Source organism: Notothenia coriiceps, unplaced genomic scaffold (assembly GCF_000735185.1).
Source record: "Notothenia coriiceps isolate Sejong01 unplaced genomic scaffold, NC01 NC01_scaffold00037246, whole genome shotgun sequence".
Taxonomy (NCBI): Eukaryota; Metazoa; Chordata; class Actinopteri; order Perciformes; family Nototheniidae; genus Notothenia; species Notothenia coriiceps.
Genome location: NW_011369947.1, coordinates 19831866 through 19858295, shown reverse-complemented (window position 1 = coordinate 19858295; position 26430 = coordinate 19831866). Strand labels below are relative to the sequence as shown.

At 40.2% G+C, this 26430-nt stretch overlaps 2 protein-coding genes across 3 annotated transcripts in view; one reads left to right on the top strand and one right to left on the bottom strand.

Moving 5' to 3' along the window:
• Window positions 1–13615, top strand: part of ralgapb (Ral GTPase activating protein non-catalytic subunit beta) — a 20242-nt gene extending 6627 nt beyond the window's left edge. The window contains exons 5-20 of one of the 2 annotated variants that reach the window (XM_010795144.1): window positions 1162–1348; window positions 1509–1640; window positions 1927–2105; window positions 2892–2960; window positions 3336–3487; window positions 4092–4332; window positions 5777–5978; window positions 6564–6731; window positions 7759–7873; window positions 8350–8497; window positions 8994–9058; window positions 9144–9288; window positions 10473–10594; window positions 12548–12730; window positions 12907–13055; window positions 13578–13615. In XM_010795144.1, the coding sequence (XP_010793446.1) occupies window positions 1162–1348; window positions 1509–1640; window positions 1927–2105; window positions 2892–2960; window positions 3336–3487; window positions 4092–4332; window positions 5777–5978; window positions 6564–6731; window positions 7759–7873; window positions 8350–8497; window positions 8994–9058; window positions 9144–9288; window positions 10473–10594; window positions 12548–12730; window positions 12907–13055; window position 13578 (2258 nt within the window). In that variant the 3' untranslated portion in view covers window positions 13579–13615. The remainder of the gene's footprint in view (window positions 1–1161; window positions 1349–1508; window positions 1641–1926; window positions 2106–2891; window positions 2961–3335; window positions 3488–4091; window positions 4333–5776; window positions 5979–6563; window positions 6732–7758; window positions 7874–8349; window positions 8498–8993; window positions 9059–9143; window positions 9289–10472; window positions 10595–12547; window positions 12731–12906; window positions 13056–13577) is intronic. The other variant, XM_010795145.1, reaches the window with a different exon arrangement.
• A 1257-nt stretch (window positions 13616–14872) lies between these two features.
• Window positions 14873–24580, bottom strand: LOC104966499 (ral GTPase-activating protein subunit beta-like). The gene is made up of 12 exons (XM_010795685.1): window positions 24349–24580; window positions 24127–24230; window positions 23130–23285; window positions 22153–22362; window positions 21015–21173; window positions 20596–20764; window positions 20385–20507; window positions 19654–19790; window positions 19454–19562; window positions 18776–18854; window positions 16866–17014; window positions 14873–14880 (listed from the first exon to the last, which is right to left on the bottom strand). Exons 1-12 carry the CDS (start codon window positions 24563–24565, stop codon window positions 14873–14875), a joined length of 1620 nt encoding a protein of 539 aa, XP_010793987.1. The 5' UTR covers window positions 24566–24580.
• Between the last annotated feature and the right edge of the window lie 1850 nt (window positions 24581–26430).

Below are 26430 nucleotides of genomic sequence, written 5' to 3'. Positions count from 1 at the left end.
GTCATTGTACATCACTCAACCTGCGAAATACACACACTCAGTACATAGCTAGACCCGCGAATTTGCGGGCCAGGAATTCACGTGTGTGTGTGTGTGTGTGTGTGTGTGTGTGTGTGTGTGTGTGTGTGTGTGTGTGTGTGTGTGTGTGTGTGTGTGTGTGTGTGTGTGTGTGTGTGTGTGTGTGTGGAGGGGTCTCAGCTCACAAAGCACTGCTGTTGAACCAGACATTAGTGTGTATTTCGCGGGTTGCTAAATGTTCTGTGCGTGTGTGTATTTATGTTGACAAGGAGGTTTAATAACTGTGCTACACAAAACGTGCAGTCGGTTTCATTTTCATCGCCGTTTGTAGTAGAGTTAGCAGGGTATTTTTATTTTAACTCTCGTCCCAAATTCGTCCCAAAATTATTTTTTATCCTCCCTGACACTATTTTTTTCGATGATGGGACGTCCTTAAGCTCGAGCCCTGGATAATGTGCCGGGAGGGATTAATGACTGGCTCGCTACGCATCATTCCGCTCATTACACGGCTACTTACTTTCAATGTCAGAAAGGACATCTTTTGTACGTTTGGGAGACTTTGTTTCACAAACATTGGATATTGAATATGGAGTTCCGCAAGGAAGCATTCTGGGTCCTATTATTTTTTTCGTTATAAATGCTCCCTCTACATAATAACCCATTATAATGTATAATATAACAGTTAGGCTGATGACACACAATTGAATTAAACAATGGAAGAGCACATACCGTGTTACTTTTGGTGTTTACTTCCTCTCTGTTTTCTTCTGTTGATTTGTTCTGTTGACGTCTAGAGCTCTGTGTCTTTAACCCCTTTCCTTCTCTTGCTGTCTCTTCTTCTCTTTTTGTCTTTTCTTCACTGGGGACAGTTTAGCTATCATGAATAAAAAGTTTTGTGTTTTAAAAAATCAACAGTGTTTTCTGATGGAGTTAAACTAATGGGTTTTGTTGGGCCACAGCTGATGTTAAATTGACGGGACTTCCTTTTGCAAATTGATCAAAGCGTCATGATCAACGTTCTGCTACTGTATAGAAAAAGAGCAGACCGCTGAATGTCCAAATTGTCTAATCAGAATCAATTATTCAACTAAGCTGTGTGCTAATGATGATGACTTACATCAATAATCTCCTTGTATCAATCAGTTGGCGTTGCTGAGAAACTAGCAGAGAAACTGATGGCGGTGCTGTTCGAGGTGTGGCTACTGGCGTGCGCTCGCTGCTTTCCCACGCCACCATATTGGAAGACAGCGAAGGAAATGCTGGCCAACTGGAGACACCACCCCCCGGTTGTAGAGCAGTGGAGCAGAGTGGCCTGTGCCCTCACCTCCAGGTTAGATAGCCATCAACTTAATCTAGGATTTAGAGCCGAAAATGGTTTCATACAGTTTGTTCCTGAAAAGGAGTTTTGTTTGTGACCAATAATTAAATAAAAAAGTGTCCTTAGCTGTGTGTGATAATCTGCATATTCCTGTATCATTTCTTCTACCCAGGCTCTTGCGCTTTACACATGGACCATCCTTCCCGCCCTTTAAAGTTCCCGATGAAGATGCCAGCCTGATCCCTTTAGAGATGGACAACGACTGTGTGGCTCAGACGTGGTACCGCTTCCTCCACATGTTAAGGTGCTAAAATAGGAATAGAATACATCATTAGTGTCCACCGCCAGAAATGTCAATCACAAGAAACAACAGCATAAAAAGCAGACAGCAGTTGGTAATACAAAGGTCATTATCTTGAGTTAAGTTGAGGGGAGCTATTAGCCAAGATTTATGACAATAGTTTTACTTACATTTGGGAGATATGTTTTCAGTAGTTTAGAGAATACTTTTTTAAATGTCCAATGAGCTTTAGCAGCTGTCTGTTAGCTTTTTATTTCTCCTTGAATTTCCTTTTTTGTTTTGTTTCCAGCAACCCAGTGGACCTGAGCAACCCTGCGATAGTGAGCACCACTCCGAAGTTTCAGGAACAGTTTCTAAACTCCAGCGGCATCCCTCATGAAGTGGTGCTGCATCCATGTTTGAAACAGCTGCCCCAGATCTTCTTCAGGGCCATGAGGGGCATCAGCTGCTTAGTGGATGCATTCTTAGGTAAAGACTTTCGAATGAAAAGCTCAGTCATGGGACAGTCAAGCTGTGATTTGTGCACCTTCTTTCTAAGGCACTACAAACCATGTTAAGATTAAGATTTGTTTATGTGTTCATCCTAACTTCATGCAAAATACTCATACTTTAACAAAAACATCAAGTAGACGTAGAATTTTTTTTATGATTACAACCTATTTTAAAATTGATTTAAAAAAATGTTTCATACTGTAACAAAGTCAATAATGTCAATCATGGCTGGACGGTAGGGCTGCACAAACAATCTAAAATGTATCCAAATTGCAATTTTGACTTAGCAATACGTCTAATGTTTAATACAACTAAAATATTATTTAAAATCTAAGTCCAAACCACAAAATAAATTCTATGGACCTCATAAAAAAAACCTTATTTTGGAAAAAAGCATCATGTGATAATTTTAATGGATTTTTTAATGATATTGTGAATTATATTCCATAAGTGATCAACCCCGCTAATATGGCTTATCTCAATTGCAATATCAGTGAAAATAAGTAAAAGTCAAAAGATAAGTAATTTTTTTCCCAAATCATGCAGCCCTACTGGACAGTAGAAAAATACACACAAAATCAAAAAGAAAAATAGATTTAAAAGATTGACAGCTATTTATTTTCTTTTAACAGCTTTGCTCCTTTCTAGTTTTTACACCTGGCAGTAGCCTACTCCCGAGTAAAATCCTGATGGAGGAAGTCCATCGGTATTACATGTTTAAAGATTTGAAAAGAAAATGTGATTTTTCTCCTCACACTGTAGGTGTCTCTGTTGAAAAGAAAGATGTACGGGAGAGGGTGTTCACTTTTTCTCCAGTGCTGCACTCTCATGGTACCCACACCCGTTGATACATCATATAATGAGATGGGCATATGATGGAGTCTATTACCGGTGGTGCTGGTATTAACAACTCAAATGAAATGTTCCTGGCATTCGGATTAACTTACAAGATCATCAACAAGGGGCAAAAAGTCAATCAAATGGATGGATGTCAATGATTTCTGATTTGCATCTAACCATTGTCTTGCATGTCAACCAATGAGTTCTGTCTTTTGATCGGTCATAACATTTGAAATGGGTAAAATGGCTTTAAATTATTTATTTTAACAAGTTCTGTCCACCGAACAAGTGGAAGTATTGCTAATCAGAAATGGAGGGAAAAACAGGAACTTGATATCCCAGCTGATTTTTACTTCCTGTCCACAGGTATATCACGTCCCAGATCTGACAGTGCCCCGCCCACCCCGGTCAACAGAATGAGCATGTCTCCGCCCCCCTCCATCACCAACACCACCCCCCCCCACAGCCGCAAGCAACGGCATACAGTGGTCACCAAAACCACGAGCAAGAGTTCAACGGTCAGTTTATGTTATTCTTGTGACATAATTAATGGCTGATCTACAGACAGATCTACTAGACACACTACGCTAGTGTGTTTGTTATGTCAGGTTTACATATTTTTACATATTTGTTTTAAAGAAATACATTTAAATAGATGCGAAAAATGCTACAACACATGTTTCAATTGGTCTAAAGTCCACAACGTGTTGGGAACATACTCAAAATCAGGATTTGTTTATAGAAACATAATTAGAAAAATGCTATAATTTTGTTATTTAAATATGTCCTTTCTGAAAAACTGACATAACTTTGATATTACACTTGTACTACCTTGATTTTTTATAAAGGCCGTCATCATTTCAGGTGTTGATTGTAAAAATAAATCTCAACTTTTTATCATACAATATTTAGTCTTTGTAATATGACAATATTAGAAATATTAGAAATTCAAATATAAAGAAAAAACAGCACAAATCCTTTACCCTAACCCATTCTTCAGATTAGTGCCAAAGAAAGCCCAGACAACTTTTTAACCAAAGGAAATAAAAAATGTCAGTAGCAGGCACAACTGAACTAATCTTTTTTTGTAGCCTAATCAAATGTCCCTCTCCCCCTCTGCAGGGCAGTGGCAGTCAACCAACCAAAGGGTCCCAGCAGCAGCAGCAGCAGCAGCAGCAGACGTCCTCCTCCCCGACGCTGCTCTCCAGCCCCAACCAGAGCAGCTGGGAGTCTCGGCCCCTGCCCGCCCCGGCACGTCCCAAAGTCAACAGCATCCTCAACCTGTTCGGCCAGTGGCTCTTCGACGCGGCCCTGGTCCACTGTAAGCTCCACAGCGGCCTCAGCAGAGACCCCAGCATGACCGGTAAGAAGCCAGCCGATGGTTAATAGCGTTACATTAATGCATGGTCAGGTGGGTGTCTCGTCGCTGTTCATTAGTACATGTTTCTGTGGAGTTATATTCGTTTTTTAAGTGTCTGTTTTTTCTTTTTCTTTTTTTTACTGTATGGCGTTGGGATATCCTATCCTTTTCTTTTTTTTCTCACCATTTTCTCTGTAACTTCTGTGTGTGGAGGGCTTGGTTAGAAGTGGCCTAGTATGAGATTTCCATCTGATTCTGATCCATTTACATCCACCGACTATTTAAACCTGGCTTATATAGATTATAACCATATGCTAATGAATTTTTACTGTTATTTTATTGGTAAAATCGTTGCTACAGGATCAATCTCAGCCCGTACATACATTGTATTTGAATAGAAATTTGGCTTTTATTAAATCCATTTATTTTTCTCTTTTTGGTGTCCTGCATGTGTCTACCATGTCTGATGAAGAGTTGTAATAGGTCAAAAGTCATGTATTGAGGAGAAAAACACAATTCATGCGTGATATGAATTCACCCCAAAATATTGGATATGCTTTGATTTTGTGTCTCTCCACTATTTCTGTTATCTTGCAGCCTCTTTTATCCAAATTCTCCTTTCTTATAAATCTTGTAAGTAGGAACGGCAGCTCTTTTTTTTTCCTCACTTGATTTGCGTTTCGTTGACAGTTCTTCCTGCTTTTCAGTTAAGTTCCTCATGATCCATCGCCATTATTATCGCCCATTGTTTTCCGTTCCCACTGCTTGTCATATATATATATATATGTATATAATATATATATGTAAACTTTTCATCAGCGTTATCTCAGCGTTTCTCCAAAGGTGATGGAATGGGTTTCACCAACTGACCACTTGTCTCAACCATAACGTTGCCAGTTTGTGACAACGCCATCATGTTTTTTTCTCATTTCTTTTTTTTTTGTGTCACACTAATCCTTATTATTTAGTGTCAGACCCTCCTCAGGTTCAGCATTTATTTTATATAATTTTTCCTTTTTGTATTATCACTTGAGTTATGATTTGATCGGTTTGGTGCCTCAATGCATGAAGTGAATGATCTGTACCTGAGTCATCAAATTGCAACAGCGAGGGAAGCTGACACAGGGATTTTGCTTTTTGTGGCCTTGCAATTTTATTTGTATCTTTATTACCAGCATGTTACACTTGGTCACACTTTGTGCCAGCAATAGGTGGTAAGCTCTTTGTGTCAGAGTTCCCTTTTGAATGCTTTCAAATGAAGTGAGTGGTTCTCTCTTGTGATAGCGATTTAAATGTCTGCTTTTTCTTCATTTTACCTTTTTTTTTTTATTGTATTGTGCGTAAAGTAGCTACATGTTTGCCTTGTTTCTCATACATGCATGTGTGCTCATGACCACATTTACAATTCAGGGTCCTTTCATGCTCTCTTTCTCCTCACTTTATACAGCGATAGCCACTCAAGTAGGTCTGGAGCTGAGAAGGAAGGGTTCCCAAATGTCCACCGACTCCATGGTGTCCAACCCCATGTTCGACGCCAACGAGTTCCCAGAGAGCTACGAGGCAGGGCGGGCGGAGGCCTGTGGGACGCTCTGCCGCATCTTCTGTAGCAAGAAGACCGGAGAAGACATTCTGCCAGTTTACCTTTCCAGGTAACGTAGACAATTAGTTTTATTATAGAATACAGTAGAGACTTTATACAAATGTGTTACAGCAGCATACTAACAAGGCACTGCACATTAGTTACAACTATAATAAAATGAAATTTAACAATAAATATAGAAATATCAACAATATAAATATCTATGGTATTTGTGGAATATAAAATATACAGAATAATTTAGAATAAACTAATAGACCAATGTTTTACTAAGAATAAATATATAAAAAAATAGATACTTAAGTTACTATATAAAGAAAGAGATTATTATTATGTGAACGTAGAATGTAAAAAAATATATATTAAAACTGGAATCCAATCCAATGAGTATAGTTTCAGTGCAATATGTACAAATTGTTTTAGGGTTATTGAAAGGGGAAAACAGATATTTTAATAAAAAAAAACCTTTACATGAAATACTGCATATACTTGCATATTTCTTCTGTGCAAGTTGCAATTTTTCTTTTTTTAATATGCCACATTTTCTTTTAAACTAGTTTCAGCATGGGATTAGTGCCTTTTCAACTGCTAAGAAGATATTAAACTGCAAAACTATACTCCTCTTTTTTTTATGCAGGTTCTACATGGTCCTGATTCAGGGTCTCCAGATCTCAGATTTTATCTGCAGACCAGTTCTGGCTTCTATCATCCTCAACTCTTCCTCTCTGTTCTGCTCCGACCTGAAAGGCATCAACGTGCTGGTGCCCTACTTTATAGCTGCCCTGGAGACTATTGTACCCGACAGGTCAGACTGGTTTTTCTTTCATGTAATAAGCATATTTTATTTACTATGTAACTGTATGACTAGGGATGGGTACCGAGCCCCGGTATTAAACGGGCCCCGGGGCTGAATTATTAAAGAACGTGGTACCGTTAAGCTCCGACGTTATCGGTCTTTTTATCGGTACTGGAGACATGTAAAAAATATGTCATATGTTTTATTGCTACACGAACATTATATTGCAGTTTTAGTGTCGCCAACTCCGTTTCTAATATGCAATAAGACTTTAAAATGCGTCTATGATTATTTTTAGTATTTTCAATCTTTCCAATCGAGTCGAGAGATCTCTCTCTCTCCCGCCTGCTTGGGAGGGGGCGGGGCAGTTTACACACACGCAGCTGCTACATGCAGCAACACACACACGGAGGAGATGGCCGAGAGAACGCGCTCCAAGGTGTGGTTAAACTTTACCCGTCTCGATGTGGACAATGCTCGTTACCAAAAGTGTAATAAGAGTTTAGCATGTAAGGGCGGTAACATGAGCAAAAGTGCACCACATTCAGATGGAGAAATGCACCGGGTTCGAGTCTCTTTCTAGAAGCGCTGTAGCCCCATCCACGAGTAACTTTTCCACGTCAGGTATTACTTATGCTAGCAGCAACACACAGAGTTAACTACATTATACAAACATGGGTTAATGATTAGAGGTAACTGAGTTATTTAGTTTGTTAAAGTTTCAGCTATTCTGTCATTAGATTATTTAATACGATTTTTTTAAAGCATTGTTGTTTCTTTTGATGTGAAATATTATTTATTTAATTTAAATAAAGAAGCACTGTTAGTTTTGTTCACAATTTGTTTAGTTAGTTTACCATGTTTTTTTCTCCAAAAGAACCGATAAGAATACCGTTAAAAGACCGGACCGATAAGCGGTATCGATAAAAGTAGTAGTACCGTTAAATCCTTAACGATACCCATCCCTATGTATGACGTTTGGAGAATATTGTCTTAAGTTTCTTGAAGCCCATGATATTTGTTTTCCTGTTGACAGGGAACTGTCCAAATTCAAGATGTACGTAAATCCCACCGACCTGCGGAGAGCCTCCATCAACATCCTGCTTGCCATGCTGTCTTTGCCGCATCATTTTGGCAACATCAAATCAGAGGTACGGCTTTAGTTTCTGTGCATTTTAGTTAATTCATTAGTTAATTGAATCATTTAATGTCATTGCCTTCGCTTATTTAATCTTTGTTGAAGCATTTTCTGCACCATAAAGCCACTTGTACTCCGATTTCTACTAGGGGTTGTTGATTTGGAAAAAGGGACTCATGGCAATTATTTTCCACAAATGTGCAAGTTAATATGATTTTTAATATAGAACGGATTTATAATTTTTGATTCATGAATCTCATTATCATTGAAAAATATATTTAAATGATCAGATTTTTTTTATATAGAGGAACTGTACCAAACAAATATGTTTTAAGTTTGTAGAAAATGCGATTTGTAGTCCTTGATATGTTATATTTTAACATATATTTAGCCAAATATTGTGCTGACTGCGGCTTGAATAATGCACAAGTCCATATTGCAAATTCATTGTGCAGCTTTATTCCCTACTATGTTGATTTTGTGCTTCAGGTTCTGTTGGAAGGAAAGTTCAACGAGGAGGATGGGTGGCCACATGACCAGCCCGTGTCTTTCCTGTCCCTGCGGCTGCGTCTCGTCAATGTCCTCATAGGAGCCCTTCAGACTGAGACGGACCCCACCAACACACAGCTCATCCTGGGTATCTGATCTACTTATTTTGCTTCTACTTGTTCTTATTTTGATTGACTTAATGGACATGTTTGTTTTAGGGGGTACATTTTTAGATTTCTACTCCCTGCAGAGAACATGCCACAGTGTCCCTGTAGTCAGCCAAAGGACATGTGACTTAGAACTGTGTTAACATTAGGGCTGCACAATTCGGAAAAATTGCGATTTATTTTGAGTGATATTGAAATTGCGATATCTTTCACCATATTGGAGGGATTGATCATTTTTGCATATTCTCATTATAATTGAAATGTTATCAAAGCAATCGAGGTGTGCTTATTTGTTAAGAGGATCTGTACCAAAAATGTTTTCTTGAATCAGTAGAAAACTATTTGCAGGCCAGAATTTCTCTGCTGCACTACAATACTTTAATCAAAATGGTATTTTAACAAGTCCATATTTTTCCGTAAAAGGTAAATGAATGGCCTTTTACTCTATGCACTGTTTAATAATTCACCTCCCCTCAGGTGCAATGCTAAACATTGTTCAAGACTCTGCACTGCTGGAGTCAATAGGTGCACAGACTGAAACGGTAAGGCTCGGATGAACGATTAACTTTTTATAACGCCAGAAGCAGCGTCGGGGACTTGAAGATAGCTGTGTTTTTGTGTTTACAGGGAAGCATAGACGGGAGCCACATGGCGGTGAGGAGTCACAGTCACAGCCGCACCAACAGCGGCATCAGCTTCAACAGCGGGGGGAGCACGGAGGCCACCAGCCCCGACTCTGAGAGACCTGGCCAGGCCCTGCTGCGAGACTACGGTAAGACACGCAGCCACTAAACTAATATCCTTCCTCCTGCTCGCTGAATTAACCCTTTAGATGGATGGTGCATAACTGGAGGCTGGAATATTATGTGATTGTTATCGGTACCTGCTTTTTTTCCCCTGCAAAACATGTTAACACATTTGTTCCTCATAGCTAACGTGGTTAAAGTGGTATGCAGAGTTAAGAAGCGTTGGGTAAAAAGTCTCTGTAGGTAATACCAAAGTGATTTGCCGTGATGCTGTGCTGTTTTGCAGATTCTTTTGAGCTAAATGCATTTTTTTTTCTCTGAGTGATGGGAGGATTTTCTCGTTTTCTTCCGTAGGGCTGAGTGATGTTTGACTAAAGAATATGTTCTTCTTGTTGCATTTTTGCCCACAACTTGTTACTGAACACTGCTGATCATGGGCAACTCTGTTCAGCAGGAAGCTGGAGGGGAGGGGGGGGTTTCCCGTTGTTCCTGTCTCATTGTTATTTCTGAGGCCCGGTGCAGGACAGGAAGCAGCAAGACTTGAGAGAGGGAGGGGGTTTGAAGACAACTGCAGCCAATTCAGCATGATTTGGGATTCTTTTGCTCAACAAACAATAAAACCAGATGTAAATCTTACTCAAGTTTTATACAGAAGCCTCATGCAATTACATTTCAAAGCATCACCATCGCCAATAGTTACTGTGGAGGTTATGGAAAGAGATCATTCTACTTGTGTCACATCCTTTACTTAAGGCTGTGTAACTTCCAGTTGTTGATGCTTTTTTTGTTTTCTTTTTACATTTCAGGTCAACATTTTGTTATTATTGTTAAAAAAACAATTTTGAAATGGCCCTTTTATGCTTTTGGGGGGGTTTTCCCTTTCCTGTAGTGCGTTATATAGAATGTGTATGCATGTACTTTATTAATAAAGTCAGTTTTGGAAGAATATATCACAGACAAAGTTTATGATTCTTTTAAAGTCAAAACTTGATTGCTCAGCCCTAATTCTCAGCGTTTTATCTACCTCTAATATGCCTGTATTTTTGTATGTGCTTTCAACTCTACTCCTAATGCATGTTTAAAAAACTAATACCAAGGCATTTTTTTGCTGTTGTCCTGTTTGCCTCAAACTGCGTTGCCTGACTCTTGCTTTGCTCTACTCTTCGCGGTGTTTGGTATTTCCGGGTCTTACATGGTCTAGCTCTTGCAGATACGGCGGCGGGCCTGCTGGTGCGCAGCATCCACCTGGTCACCCAGAGACTCAACTCCCAGTGGAGGCAGGACATGAGCATCTCACTGGCTGCACTGGAGCTGCTGGCGGGGCTAGCCAAGGTAAAGGCACAACGTCAGTACACTGCAGTGTAACAATCTGAGAGCATTACTAGCTGGCAGGCCAGGGGGGGAATGGTGGATGTAATTCAGATCACCAATGTTTCAACAATCAGTTTCAGAAATCCTTTATTGAATAAGATAAGTCATACGTTTTTGGGTTTTGGTGTTATTTACTGTTTATCACACACATAGACCCAAAATATGCACAAGCACACATGCACAAACAGGACCTATACCCATGCATTAGTGGAGAGGTATCAGGGCCAAGGGGCTTCCATGGTTCAGTGCCTTGCTCAAGGACACCTCCGCAGTACCCAGCAGGCGAACTTGCACCTCTCCAGCAACCAGTCAACGCTCTGTACTGAACCGGGGACCCCTCCCGAGCCAAGTCCCTACAGACTGAGCCCTCCTTCGTCAGAATTGGGAAATGTAGGTTGTTAAAAATGACACATCCGTTGTACATTTTTTTTTAATTAGAAGCAGCATTATGAAGTAGGTAAATGTATAAAAGTTGTGAAGTAGCACCCATTAAAACAATGTAAAAACGTTTTTATTTTGGACATAACCAAAATGATCTCTACACCAACACTCTATTTGAATAACAATAGCTGTTTGACAGGAGTAACCTGTATTTGTTTTGCTTTAACCTCAAGGCTTACAGTGAAACCTCTTTTTAATCAAATCTGATTTAATAAAAGTATGTGCCTGTTACTATAGAAACGGACATGTTTTCTGCCACTTGATCTTTACTCCTTGTTCAAATTAGCCGGTGCACCCGCCGCTCAAACGAGACAATCTAGCCAAGCAGAATAAACATAATGGTGCGTTCAGGGGGTTCATGTCATGTCAGACATTTCTAACTTCCTCACAAGGGACTTGCCCAACACAGTACCACAATTACCAGAAGGAGAGAAGTTTCTGGATAGAACCCGACAATTTCTCTGGTTAATGGTCCCAGTTAGCTAGCGCACCACTCTTCTGTATGTATGTTAGGGCTGTGCATCTTCACTGGTCTCACGATTCGATTACGATTATCCTGTCTTCGATTCGATATCCCGATGCATCACGATGCATAACAATGCGTTGCATCCTCAATTTTCTATATTACTGCACATGGCTTCTCTTTCATCAATGAATACATGCAGTAAGATAAATATGAATTCCCTTTTTTATTATTTAGAAAGTGCTTCAGAAATCAATAACATAAATGTCTTGACATTAATTTATAAACAAAGTAAACCAATTGTATAACTCTAGCCTCCCTATATCTGTGTGTGAACATGATGATAACAAGTGTTTTTCAAAAAACACAAATCCCTCCCTTTGTCTCTGAGCCGCAGCGACAGGGCCTGATTCAGAGCGGTCATTCTGCTGTTGGTTCTGGACTGGTCTTGGTGGAGAAAGCAGACTGCTCCGTGTGTGGTGTCGCTGTGCCGCTGTCACGTCTGTTCCTTGATCTCTGCGTCATCGACCAATTTGATATTAGTGTGACAGAAAATAACTAAAAACGTTATTGTCCAGCCGCGGCCGGAAGATCAGGAAGCAACGTTACTATGCTATAATCGACTATGTTCTGTCCCTGCATCGATGCAGAATCGTCCACGTCCACATCACGATGCATCGTAGAAACGATTAATTTCAACACCCCTAATGCATGTACAATAATTCAAATGGACAGTAATTGGCTGTAAATTAAAACATGTGACACTTGATGTTACATAAACTAGGATTGCTGAGGAGCAGGGTGAGAAAAGGTCAAGGCAAAATTAAGACTTTATTTCGAATGAGCAAAAATGCTAGTTCTATAAATACTGTAAAAAATAAACAAATACTGTACCAAATAATCAGACAATTGCTTAAGCATCAAGGCATACAAAAAACGTTTCAGGTGCATTACATTAATCATTTTATATTGTAGCTTCAGTAATACATTTTCCTGTATTTTCTATGTAGGTGAAGGTGGGAGTAGACTCTGCAGACCGTAAGCGGGCCGTCAGCTCTATATGTGGGTACATCGTGTACCAGTGCAGCCGTCCAGCTCCCCTCCAGTCCCGAGACCTCCACTCCATGATTGTAGCTGCCTTCCAGTTTCTCTGTGTGTGGCTCACAGAACACCCCGACATGCTGGATGAGAAGGTGAAGACTAAATAAAAAAATCCCTGATTTAATTTCCACCAAAAACATACAGAAAATTCCCATTTCTCTCAAATCAACAATTTAGAAATGATGCTAACGTCTAGCCTCATTTATGTGGAAAGAAAACTCTCTGTTTGTGGTTCTGTCTCTTTATCATTTTTCTCTTTTTGCATCAGGATTGTCTGGTAGAGGTGTTGGAGATTGTGGAGCTGGGAATATCTGGCAGTAAGTCTCGGCAGGAACTGGAAGTCCGACATAAAGGGGAGAAGGAGCACAATCCGGCCTCAATGAGGGTGAAGGATGCTGCGGAGGCCACTTTATCCTGGTGAGATAAAAGACGAATACAGTATGGATCTGATTTGACGTTTTTTTCAATATGGTTAAGACACAGTGTACCAATCTATTTAATCGACATTTTCAAAGTGCTTTGGTTTAAAAAGGAAAACATTTACTTGATTTATTGGATTATGTGTTTTGGAATCCAGTGTTAAGCTAAAGAACGTCTTTGCATACAGTGGGGCAAAAAAGTATTTAGTCAGCCACCAATTGTGCAAGTTCTCCCACTTAAAAAGATGAGAGAGGCCTGTAATTTTCATCCTAGGTATACCTCAACTATGAGAGAGAAAATGATAAAAAAAAAAAAATCCAGAAAATCACATTGTCTGATTTTTAAAGAATTTATTTGCAAATGATGGTGGAAAATAAGTATTTGATCAATAACAAAAGTTCCTCTCAATACTTTGTTATATACCCTTTGTTGGCAATGACAGAGGTCAAACGTTTTCTGTAAGTCTTCACAAGGTTTTCACACACTGTTAATGGTATTTTGGCCCATTCCTCCATGCAGATCTCCTCTAGAGCAGTGATGTTTTGGGGCTGTCGCTGGGCAACACGGACTTTCAACTCCCTCCAAAGATTTTCTATGGGGTTGAGATCTGGAGACTGGCTAGGCCACTCCAGGACCTTGAAATGCTTCTTACGAAGCCACTCCTTCGTTGCCCAGGCGGTGTGTTTGGGATCATTGTCATGCTGAAAGACCCAGCCACGTTTCATCTTCAATGCCCTTGCTGATGGAAGGAGGTTGTCACTCAAAATCTCACGATACATGGCCCCATTCATTCTTTCCTTTACACGGATCAGTCGTCCTGGTCCCTTTGCAGAAAAACAGCCCCAAAGCATGATGTTTCCACCCCCATGTTTCACAGTAGGTATGGTGTTCTTTGGATGCAACTCTGCATTCTTTCTCCTCCAAACACGTCTAGTTGAGCTTTTACCAAAAAGTTCTATTTTGGTTTCATCTGACCATATGACATTCTCCCAATCCTCTTCTGGATCATCTAAATGCTCTCTAGCAAACTTCAGACGGGCCTGGGACATGTACTGGCTTAAGCAGGGGGACACGTCTGGCACTGCAGGATTTGAGTCCCTGGCGGCGTAGTGTGTTACTGATGGTAGCCTTTGTTACTTTGGTCCCAGCTCTCTGCAGGTCATTGACTAGGTCCCCCTGTGTGGTTCTGGGATTTTTCCTCACCGTTCTTGTGATCATTTTGACCCCACGGGGTGAGATCTTGCGTGGAGCCCCAGATCGAGGGAGATTATCAGTGGTCTTGTATGTCTTCCATTTTCTAATAATTGCTCCCGCAGTTGATTTCTTCACACCAAGCTGCTTACCTATTGCAGATTCAGTCTTCCCAGCCTGGTGCAGGTCTACAATTTTGTTTCTGGTGTCCTTTGACAGCTCTTTGGTCTTGGCCACAGTTGCCATTAATACAGTTAACAAGTGGAGGACAGAGGAGGCTCTTAAAGAAGAAGTTACAGGTCTGTGAGAGCCAGAAATCTTGTTTGTTTGTTATTGACTAAATACTTATTTTCCACCATAATTTGCAAATAAATTCTTTAAAAATCAGACAATGGGATTTTCTGGATTTTTTTTTTCTCATTTTGTCTCTCATAGTTGAGGTATACCTAGGATGAAAATTACAGGCCTCTCTCATCTTTTTAAGTGGGAGAACTTGCACAATTGGTGGCTGGCTAAATACTTTTTTGCCCCACTGTAAATAACAATAACATAATGCAATGATGTTTATCTCGAGGCTCAACACCTTACTAGGTCAAGTCAATACGCTTCTATCCTTAAAATTGTCACACATCTGTACAAAAAGGAGCCAAGTCACCATTTAAAAAAAGAAGCATTGCTTTATTGTACGGATTCATGTTTACCTCAAGGACAAGTGATAATAATGTGAAAAGCCGGCTATTAGTTGATTATAATTACCGTCATCTTGGTGCAGGATCTACTGTCAATATCTGAGGGTGCTATTGTGTGCTCTATTAAACAATAAGTAAAAAAAAGAATTCATTACAAATGTACAGCCTTTATAAAGTACAGGTAATAATATCACAAAATCCTATTACAGCAGTGTTTTTAAAAATGCTCTTGTATCACAAATGACATTAGTGGATATTGTTTAAGCCAAAACTGAATTCTCTCAGTAGCCTTTAATGTCTCTCATTTAGACACACACTCACTCTTCTTACACACACACACACACACACACACACACACACAAATATTCGCCCTGCTCACCACTTTGTACTGGATGTACACATGTGCATCACTGCTGCAGGCTAACAAAAGAAAGGTGAAATTACAGCTCTTTCACCAGCAAATCTCCAATGCACATGTTTGCAGCTCGTACCTACAGTAACGGTAATATATCACCGATATCACAAGAAGATGAAAGACATTCGGGGAGTATTAGTTTAATAACNAGGAGGAGGAGGAGGAGGAGGAGGAGGAGGAAACAGGAGCTCATCAGCAAAAGGTAGTCAAACATTTTTGAAACTGTGTACAACAGCAATTTGCAGGAAATAGATGAATCCTATGACGACCATGAACATTTACATGTTAAAAGATAAAAGGAGCCAAGCATAAAATGTAAACACTTTTGTAACTGTCTTTAACTGAAGGACAAGGTTAATATGTATATAGACATATTTGTGTATATTAGTGCAGGGTATATGCAGGAATCCTGAAGTCAAATGTAAGACCTTTTAAGACCTTTTTTAAGACCGTTTCCATACATTTTAAGACCTCATCGCCACTTCGAGTTTTAACCGGTTACATTGACGACACACTTTACCTCACAATGACTATATACAGTATTGATTGTCCTTCCTCCTTATCTTCCAACCATTTGGACGCAGACTTGCATTTCCCCATAACGATGTTGTTTAACAACCGGCGTAAACGGACCTTCGCGCGCTATCAAGCAGTGAGCGTGCGATGTCCTGTTCACATGACGTCAAATCCAACGGGATGCCATAAATAAACTACACAGAATCACACTACACACCTACGCAATGATTACATTCAGGCACACTGTAGAATACAACCTCTTTGGACAATTTATATACTTATTGAAAACAAGCTACAAAATGTAATACCTTGGAAAATACCGTTTAATACTTTTTAATAGCCTTCATTTTCGCTAAATTGATTTATCAACTTCTAATACTTTTTAAGACCCCGCGGACACCCTGTAGTGTTTTTAAAAGCAAGAAAAAACATTCAAAAAGGACAAATTATGCTTATTTCTGGTTCATATGTGTATGTTATGCCTCTACTGTGACATTTTAACGTGCTTTACTGTTGTGATTGCTATATAACACTCGCAAAGCAGTTGACCAATGTCATTAAGTGACGGAGACAAAGGATTCCAATGGAGCTGTTTCAGGCAGGGGTGGAGTGTGTGGGAGAGAGACTCTCTCTGTAGGGAACTTTTGGATTTTAGCCTTTGCAGACCACACAAAGCTATAGAACACGCTGCTATAGGAAAGGGAAAACGCAATAGGGCTTCTTTAAAAAAGCGTCCAACTTTGCCATCTGCTGGCAACAAATTAAATGACATGCATGGAATGGCTTTTTCATGGTAAATGTTTGTTGCAGCATAGGGGATATGAATGCTGTAACATATTTAACTTATTATTATTATTATTAACCAACTATTGCTGACCAATAACATTTCCAAAGGCTTTTTCAGTTGAATTTACCGACAGAAGCTCGTTTATGCTGGCTCAAGTTAATGTTGGGATTAAAAAGAACACGTTAGAGATAGATAAAGAGAGTTGTTACCTAGTGCTCTGCGGCTGACCACCATGCCGTCCACCAGGGGAATCACCATGCCGAATTTACCCACAGCTCCATGCAGCCGCATCCTGAAGAGTCCCGTCTTCAGAGGTTGGATGAAGATCAGAGGAACGTCCTTTTCCAGTAACCCTGACCTGCAGCAGGAGAAATTACAGGGCGATGATGGACGATACAAAACCCAATGCCAATACCATTTATACTTGCAAGGAACACGTTTCTTGACTAAGGTGCTAATATATTAACACTCCACATTCAAAAACAATAAGAGCGGTGCAGGAATAAGTCTTAAAACCCGGATATAAGTTAGCATTCCTCCACTTCAGTTTCCCTTGTCTCAAGGTCAATGGTTTTTTGAAAATGTTTTTGGTTAGATGCCTGAAATAAGGTCTGGTGACACAAGCTCAAGAGATTTTTACCACATAAAATATGTCAGTGAATACCCCATTGTTGAATATCTGAAGCCTCTTTGTGCCAAACAATCTAACAAGTGGCTAAATGAGACGTCGTCATGCCAAAGACGATCTGCCTTTAGCTTAGCAGTGGTGACGTGATGTAGCACGGTTATAGCCTAACGTTAGCTTTTTACTTCTAGAGATTACATTACCACACAGTGACTGCTGAACAAAACATCTAAGTACAATAAACCTGCATTGCCACAGATCTTATTTCCTGCAACATTCCAAAATCTAATGGAAAAACCCCATTGGAATTTAAGAAGAGGGAGCCCTTGAGTTCTCAGTCCAGTTAATTCAGTCTGAGGTTTGTGGACTGTGGTCCTAGGTCATTTCAATGTTATTACTTGAAGTCTAAGGGTGCATTCACACCAGCCTTTGGTGCGTTCACAACTGCCTTGTATAGTCCGGTTGAATCGAACCCTGATGCGGTTCATTTGTGTTGGTGTGAACGCAGTCCGAGACCTCTGAAGTGAACTAAACAACCGGACTCTGGTCCGTTAAAATAGGTGGTCTCGGAGCGCTTGCTTGCGAACTCTGTCTGGAGCGGTTCATTGCTGGTGTGAACGCAGTCCGCACCAAAACATAGGAAGCGTAGTATTTACGTGTCACAAGAACGCGGATATCTTTAAAATCTTTAGCGAAAGAGTCTTTCAAGACATCCGCGGTTGTTCATTTAAAGAGTGAATCAGAATTAAGTGTTGAACAGTGTCGTGTATAGTAAAAATTCTCCGTCAACTACATAAAAGTAAGAACACCTGAAACGCCTCTACTTACTGCACAACGTCTCTCATTATGTTATAATGTTTTTTAACGGACGTTGTCTGATTATATAATCATATGCGCGGGCCGCTATGTCTGTTGATCTCCAGATTAACAGCAGCATGAGAATAACCAGCCTAAAGTGCCGATGCTCCATGGTGGAGGCTCCGGTAGAAATTGCCGGGATTTGCGTTGTTACCCCCTTAATGTCTGACCAATGGTTGAACAGCATTTGCGTGCACATGACTTGTGTTTAAAGTGTATAGTCCGTTTGAGTTTTGCTGTGTGAACGCAAACCGAACCTTCTGAAAAATGAAACAATGTAATAAACTGTCGTCTGGTGCAAACAGAGAAGCGGACTATTAGGTGTGAATGCACCCTAAACGTCTTTAAAGTTGCATTTTATCTCAACCTTAACTAAAACAACCTACATATTATTCATGTTTCACAAAAACTGAATCGTTTTCGAAGCTACTTCACACTTCCTTCTTCTGCACACACTGCATGTACTTCCTGTTTTGCACTCTTTGCTTCTTATCCTGCATGTACAGTACACACAGTGTGATTTTGCGGAAATGCTTTTTTTTCCTTTACTTCTTTTACACCTGGCAGAAACCAATTCAGAAACCATATGTTCTCCTTTCTGTCTGCAAAGTGTTGTGTTTGCGAGCGCCTGTATACCTGCAGGAAGTGCTGTTGCTCATGCTCCCCTCCAAGCCCGTGCTGGTTTCCGCCAAGAGGTCAGACAGAGGGAAGTTCTCTAAAAACACAATGACGTTCATGTCACTTGATCCATTAGCCATACACTTAAGAAATGTCTTTTTATACAGGCACATTGTAAGGCTACAGAGCCTATTTCTTATGTTTGAGTTAATTCTTTTATATTTAAAAAATTGCATCTCATAACAGTTGCTCCACTATAAAATAAAAATAATATAAATATTTGTATGAACAAAATAAGTACAACTGTCCACATTGTACTACGATTAGGGCTGCTCGATTATGGCAAAAATCATAATCTCGATTATTTGGGTCAATAATTGATATCACGATTATTAAAAACGATTATCCATTTACTTTGAAAACATCCATTTATTGAAAAAAAAATTTGAACAGTATGTTTTTAACAGTTGATTACCCTGAACTTTAAGTATAATTCAACTGAAAAAAATAAATAAAATAAAATAAATAAATAATCGTTTTATTTTGATTATGTTGTTTTCATAATCGTTGCAAGCCAAAATCGTAATTGCAATTTAAATACGATTAATTGAGCAGCCCTAACTACAATGTATTACATGTATATAACAATAATGATCAAACAATATGAAAAATGTAGGAAGAAGAGTTTTTTCCTACCGATATCATCAAAGCGCTCCACCCAGACCACAAACACCTTGGTCTCGGGACCCAGAGGTGGGAAAGACTTTCCAGTGGACGACCTCTTCGACTTCACCAAAGGACTCAGCTGCAGAAATAGCACAAAAATCAGTGAGTTTAAGCAACATAAAGCAACTAGACATTCTTATCAGTATATAGTTCAGATACACTAGTATTACCTTTTTGGCAGACTCCAGGTTTTCTGAATGGTTGGGGAACAGCTCCAGTGTGAGATTGGGTTGTTTGAGTGACCCGGGCACAATGTCTGCATTAGTGTCCGCCTCCACGGTGGAGTCGCTGTGCACCGACGACTCCTCTGAGGAACATCAAGGGAACAAACAACAACTCTGTCAACTCTTGTTTATTTGATATCCCACACTGTTCTATCTACCTATCCTAGTTAGGTAGGTGCATTTTTTTTTGTTGTGCAAAAGATTAAAAAAACGTAATCTAAGTGGCTGCCATTATATGATCTGTTTGAATAAATAAATGATAAGGAAAGAAGCTTCAATGCTTCCTATATAATCTCCTTTAGTATAGGATACATTGGACTATCTTTACGAAAGGAGAGCAGATAATGCTCTCCCACAATTCCTAGTATCCCCAACGTTCGAAGTGACGAACCATTTGGCCGTTCCTAGAAACAGGTGGTCACCAACATCCTCAAATTATGTAATTTACCTTTCTTTTTAAGCATTTTTCATCCTCCATATCTTTCCAAAATGCTTATATGTGTTGATATTGACAATCATTTAAACCATAAGGCAAACTATGAAGTCAATAGTGTAAAATAATCAAATAAAGTCAACATTTCAAGTTCTTTACTGAGTTGGTTGGTGTTTCTTCAGATTTTGTTTTTTTATTCTAACATATTTTAATGCCAATATGCAGAGTAGTAGTGAATACTGACCAGAACTTTCCGATAACGAAGGAACAACGAAGGCAATCTCTGTCAGAGCATCAGCATAGTACAAAACTTTCTTCTCCCCGTTGAACATGGAGCCTCCTGTGTCCTCGGGAGTAGCTGCGTCCTCTACAGTGTCAACAAAAATGTAAAGTTAGCATTGTCTTAGTTACTGCAAAAATCCAACATTTAGATAAATGGCAATTATGTGCATTACCCGTTTGTTGGAAATCAGTGCTGTCGGAGCAGGAGTTCAGGGACCAGCTGGTGTCCAGGTGTCCCGTCCAGCCAGGGTGGCGTCCCACGTCCACAGGCCAGCCCAAGGACAGCAGGAACTCCAAGAAGTGGGGCTGGACGCTGGACGACGACTCCACATTCTTTAGGATCTGAAATGTACCAAATACTTAGTTTCAACATCTACACGTTTTCACGGGGCCTAATTTTATTAAAAGTAATGAAAAGGGCAGCAGAAAGTCATATTTTAACTTTTGAGTTTGTTTTCTCATAGTTGAATGTACTTAATGAAAGTAAAATTGGATACAAATGTCAGCCAAATATAATGCAATGTAAATATTTGCCAAACGTCCCGGTCATTTACAGTTTACTGTTTAATTAATCCGTGGGGAGTCCCCTTACCTCCGGGCAGCTTTTCTGTCCAGCCCTCACATAGAAAATAAAGACGGTGTCAAACGGTCGGCATGGAAGCAGGTCTAGGTAGCTTATGTCATCAAAAAACCCAGGCAACGAAGACTCCAGGCCAATCAGATGAGGAGGTAGACGACTGTTGTTGGGCTCCTATTAATAATACACAAATAAACATAAATTCTAAATGAACACTAATAACAATCCTATAAATGTATATACCGTAATTTTCGGACTATAAGCCGCGCCTTTTTTCCCATTTTTCGACCCTGCGGCTTATATAATGGTGCGGCTAATCTATGGATGTTTACAGCTAACGGCCACTAGGGGACCTCCTAAATCTATGGATTTTACAGGTTACAGTCCACCACCTTTAACTCTATGGGCTCTATGGCCGGTCTGCGCCCCCCACCTTTAAGCGGCGGGCTCCAGCAGGAAAAGCTGGAGGCAGGAAAAGCTGGAGGCCGGAAAAGAGTGAGACAGGTAGCGCGCAAATTTAAAAGTGGAACCGAGAGTGGTACGAGAGACAGAACGAGAGCAAGACAGACAGACATTACGAGAGCGAGACAGTTTGTCCCCGTACCACTGGTTGAAAACCGCTGCTGTAGATCACTGCCGGTACGTGCGCTGGGAGCGCACCGTTGAAGTTTGAAATTTGAAAAGTTTGTGTGTCTGAAACGCAATGTGATACAGTACAGTTTACACAGCACAGTACATGTTCTGTAGCTACTATTGCACTAAATGGTAACACTTGAATACGTTATGCAAATATGCAACTTGTTTGTTGAAATGTTAATAAATTGGAGTTTCCTCAAACAGCCATCTCTTTCCCGACAATCCCCTCTGTGCAAGAACCCTTATGGTAATTAAACATTAAAACACCTGCGGCTTATAGTCCAGTGCGGCTTATATATGTACACATCATTCAATTTAGCTGCTGCGGCTTATATTCAGGTGCGCCTTATAGTCCGAAAATTACGGTTATATATATATATATATATATATATATATATATATATATGTATACAGAACACTATCATTTTCAATAGACCACAGGCTTGAATAGAGTTAAAATGCAAAAGTAACATATTGGTGGAGGACTTTTTTTCTCATCAACCAATCCTGTACCGACCTTGAGCGCCTCCAGGGACAGAAAGCCGAAGTGTGAGAGGAAGAGGCGAGCTGTTTGGAACTCCTGCGCGGGGTACGGGGGTTTGCATTCCGTCTGAGGGTCGGGGTAAGGCTTGGACTTCCAGATCTCCTCGCCGTGTCGCTCCAGGGAGTTCTCGTACTCCATCTGCTTTGTCATAAGAGCCCGGAGCTTGTCATGTTGCAGTTCCAGCTAACGGAGAAGAAGAAGAAGGGGGTGGCCACATTTTAAGACAGATTTTGAGACGGTTTTAATGACGCTGTTGCTCATGAAACCTGATTGGACACATTCAGCATTAACCCATGAAGACCCAGCCCAAACACTGAAGTGTTACCTTCTAAAGTCAATAAAAGTGTGCACCCGTGCTTTAAACATTAGTATCAAACATTTTATTGGAAAAAACAGCTACCGTAACCTCGATCGATTGGATTCGATCGAGGTTACGGTAGCTGTTTTTTCCAAGTACAATATCTCTGCAAAAATTCCCTATTTTCTAAGCTTTCATCTTTGAGAAGTGGTATTGATTCATCTCTGTTGTCACTTTTCACACTGTGGTCTTAAATTAAAAGCTTAAATGATTGCAAGGTTGTTGAATTGGATTGAGAAACAGGGTTAGGGTTATCATCTAAAATCATTGCATCTCTTCCACCAAACCAGTTAATTTTACCCTTTTTCCCCCCAAGAGACACCAAAATGAAACTTCATCTCTCCAACAACTCACGTGTGGGAAATGACTGATCAGAGCATTTGTAGCTCTTGATTCATCCAGCCAGCCCATACAACCCACCTGAGTTTGTATGATAACACATCATATGAGGGATCAATTTAGTCTATAGTGGTATTTATATCCATGACATCAAACTTGTTTCAGCTTGTGCCCGAAGTAGAATTTAATCCTATATTGATGAATTATGTGGATACAATATCAATGACATGGTTCAGCAGGAAGCGGATCTCACCTCTTTACTGACAATGTCATCCAAGTCAGGAATACTGACGTCCGCTTTGACCAGAGGAATCTTATCCACCTCTTCGGGGAAGGGCCTCTGCTTCACGTTGTACTTGATGCCCACACCGTTGTTGGGTTTTGGACGGCCCTCTGGAACAAACACCTGCTGCAGGAGGAGGAGAGGAGATATATGGAGCGGGGTTGTGTTATCAAATGAACAGATGTGGAGTTTTTACAACAGAAACACTCAAGCAGTCATTTTAACAACATTTCAGTTGCAGCAATTGATCAGTCACCAATGTCCTATTTCAGATTTGTTTGGTGGTCAAATGTACCTACATGTGCCGAATGATGTGTATATGTCGCAAACACGGCATCCCAGACAGTAACAGCCACACATACTAGCCATGCTGTTAGTATGGAAGCTCTATAGAACGAGTGAAATGTTTAAAAATATTCAAATGGAAACTGCCTATTTTCTACAGGCTACGTATCGTTGGTTAGTAGTTATCGCCAAGCCGGTAACATGAAAACAGCTGGATATTGTTTATTTGCACACACTACCCACACTGCAAGAAACAGTTGAAAAATGTGCTTTGTTTTTCTATATTAATATGTTTTACGTCCTTTATTTTGGCAAGGTAAACCTGTTAGGGTAGGATAATCTGTGATTTATTTTGATTGGATTATATTTCTCAAGGGACCTTGAAGCAATTATATTTTGAAATGTGTAAGAGTGAGAGAAAGTTTAACTTGGTGCAGTTTTACAGAACATGTAAGTGTAATTTAATTTAAAGTAAATTAGATTTTCAAAGAAAAAACAGCCACACAAAAGTTTGTATACGCTGTCAATTGTATTTCAAATTCTGTCAATTACAGCAAAAAATGGGAATTTGCAGGTTGGACAAGAAATCTGACAAATATAAGCAATTGTTGCATCTCTTAGTCCTGGTTTAGTATTGGCGATGTTGTCTATCATGATGCAGTAAACTACAGGTAGTTCTCACCCTCTGATTGGCCCGAGCTCCTCTGGGTTGGTGGAAGAGCTGCATGGTCCAGGCATGTCTGCCTGCCGTGCCTCGGATCAGAACCGTCACTGATGGACTCGGGTCTGAGGAGACACAGTCATTTATTTTACTTTAATGACAGTCTTTACTCGTACAATAAAATATGAACCAATTAACCATCCTATATCTCAATAAACTGGTGTAAGGTCAAAGGGTACTGACTCTGCTCGTTGCCGAGGGGTTGCTCCAGCATGGCGAGGATGACCGAGTTGTCCAGGACGAAGTAGCGGAAGTTGCTGGCTCCGGTGGCGCTGAGTCTGGCGTAGCGGATCAGGGTGTCTTCATTCAGCAGGCTGCAGGTGGAGGCGGGCCCGCTGGGGGAGGGGAAGGCCCCCAACACCTGCATGATACTGGAGGACACCACAGAAAACTGGGTCATCAGGGAGTGTCAGCCATTTTAACTTTATTTAACAGCCATTTGTGTGGGAATTCAGCAGAAACTAGGTCATTGTATCAGCAGAAAAATAGAACAAATACAACATTTAAAATAAATACTAAGACAGAAAGCACAACATTACTTTTTTTAATGGAAATGTTTTGTAAACAAAATAAAACCTGATGTTCAGATGTGTTATTAATAACATGAATTTTGAAAGGAAGTATTTTAATTAATGTTTTAAAAATCCTAATTTGATTTAGAGGATTTATTGGATTAAATGTGGTTCTCTTGTGATGATATATTTTTTGTGTTTTAAGGAAATAATCAGAACCGGTTTTTATGACCAAGTAGGTTTACACATATGAAGAATTTGCTTTGGTATATGTGGTTCATACAAAGACATAGAAACGAAGAGTAAGTAGCATAAGTAAATAAAATAAAAATAGGACATAATGACAGGACACTATTCTAAAAAAATATTTTAAGACTATTATAACAAATAATCATTACCTAAATATGACAAATACTATATACTGTATTGACAACTGACATAATGGGGCTCTGCAAGCTATTTAGCATACAAAGCAACATTAGCAGTGAGGATGTGCTCCTCTACAATAGACATCTGTCTGCTAGCTTGTCAACAACCATGGTTCAAATCAGGATACGCGTCTAATACAAATACACTGCTGTCTGGATGTCAACCAGACAGAGTCGATGGAGCGTTAATGGTCGCTGTTTTATAAAGTTACAAAAGTTTGATATACAGTGGGGCAAAAAAGTATTTAGTTAGTCACCAATTGTGCAAGTTCTCCCACTTAAAAAGATGAGAGGCCTGTAATTTTCATCCTAGGTATACCTCAACTATGAGAGACAGAATGAGAAAAAACAAAATCGCAGAAATCCGAAAAAAATGACCATTGTCTGATTTTAAGAATTTATTTGCAAATTATGGTGGTAAATAGTTTTGGTCATCTAGCAAATCAACCAAGATTGCTGGGCTATCCACAGACCTGTAACTTCTTCTTAGAGCCCTCCTCTGTCCTCCCACCTGTGTTAACTGTATTAATGCGCAGCCCTGTTTGAACTCGCAACAAAACTCAAACATCAACACTCCAAAACTCCACTATGGCCAAGACCAAAGAGCTGTCCAAAGGAACACCAGAAAACAAAATGGTAGACCGTTGCACAAGGCTGGGAAGACTGAATCTAGCAAATAGGGAAGCAGCTTGGGATGAGAAAATCAACGTGGGAGGCAATTATTAGAAATGGAAGACACTAGCAAGACCACTGATAATCTCGCCTCGATCTGGGGCTTCCAACGCAAGATCTCACGCCCGGGGTCAAAATGATCACAAGAAGCGGTGGCAAAAATCCCAGAACCACACCGGGGGGGACCTATTGCCAGACTGCAGAGAGCTGGGACCAAGATAACAAAATGCTGCCATGCAGTAACCGACTACGGCCAAACAGGGACTCCAANGTGTGTGTGTGTGTGTGTGTGTGTGTGTGTGTGTGTGTGTGTGTGTGTGTGTGTGTGTGTGTGTGTGTGTGTGTGTGTGCACGCACAGTACAGTGAACCATTCACTGTACTGTGCGTGCACACACACACACACACACACACACACACACACACACACACACACACACACACACACACACACACACACACACACACACGCAGATCTTTATATTTATACTGTACTGTTTGTTATTTATATGACTACATATATCAACACTGTCTGCCTTTGACTCCGAGAGCAAAGTGTCAAAAACCCAAGCCACGTCGGGAAAAGCTGCATTTCTCTGTCGCAGCCTCTCATTGAAGATGAAGCTCAACAGTGACTTTCTCCCCCCCCCCCCCC

What these genes read in the sequence shown, in the direction of transcription:
- LOC104966499 (XM_010795685.1), bottom strand. Translation starts at nt 24,565, where the DNA reads ATGACCCAGTTTTCTGTGGTGTCCTCCAGTATCATGCAGGTGTTGGGG. An exon ending in TGTCCCTGGAGGCGCTCAAG is followed by an intron (nt 21,174 to 22,152) that starts GTCGGTACAGGA and finishes TATTATTAATAG; the next exon opens with GAGCCCAACAACAGTCGTCT. An exon ending in GGAGCGCTTTGATGATATCG is followed by an intron (nt 18,855 to 19,453) that starts GTAGGAAAAAAC and finishes TTGTGTTTTTAG; the next exon opens with AGAACTTCCCTCTGTCTGAC.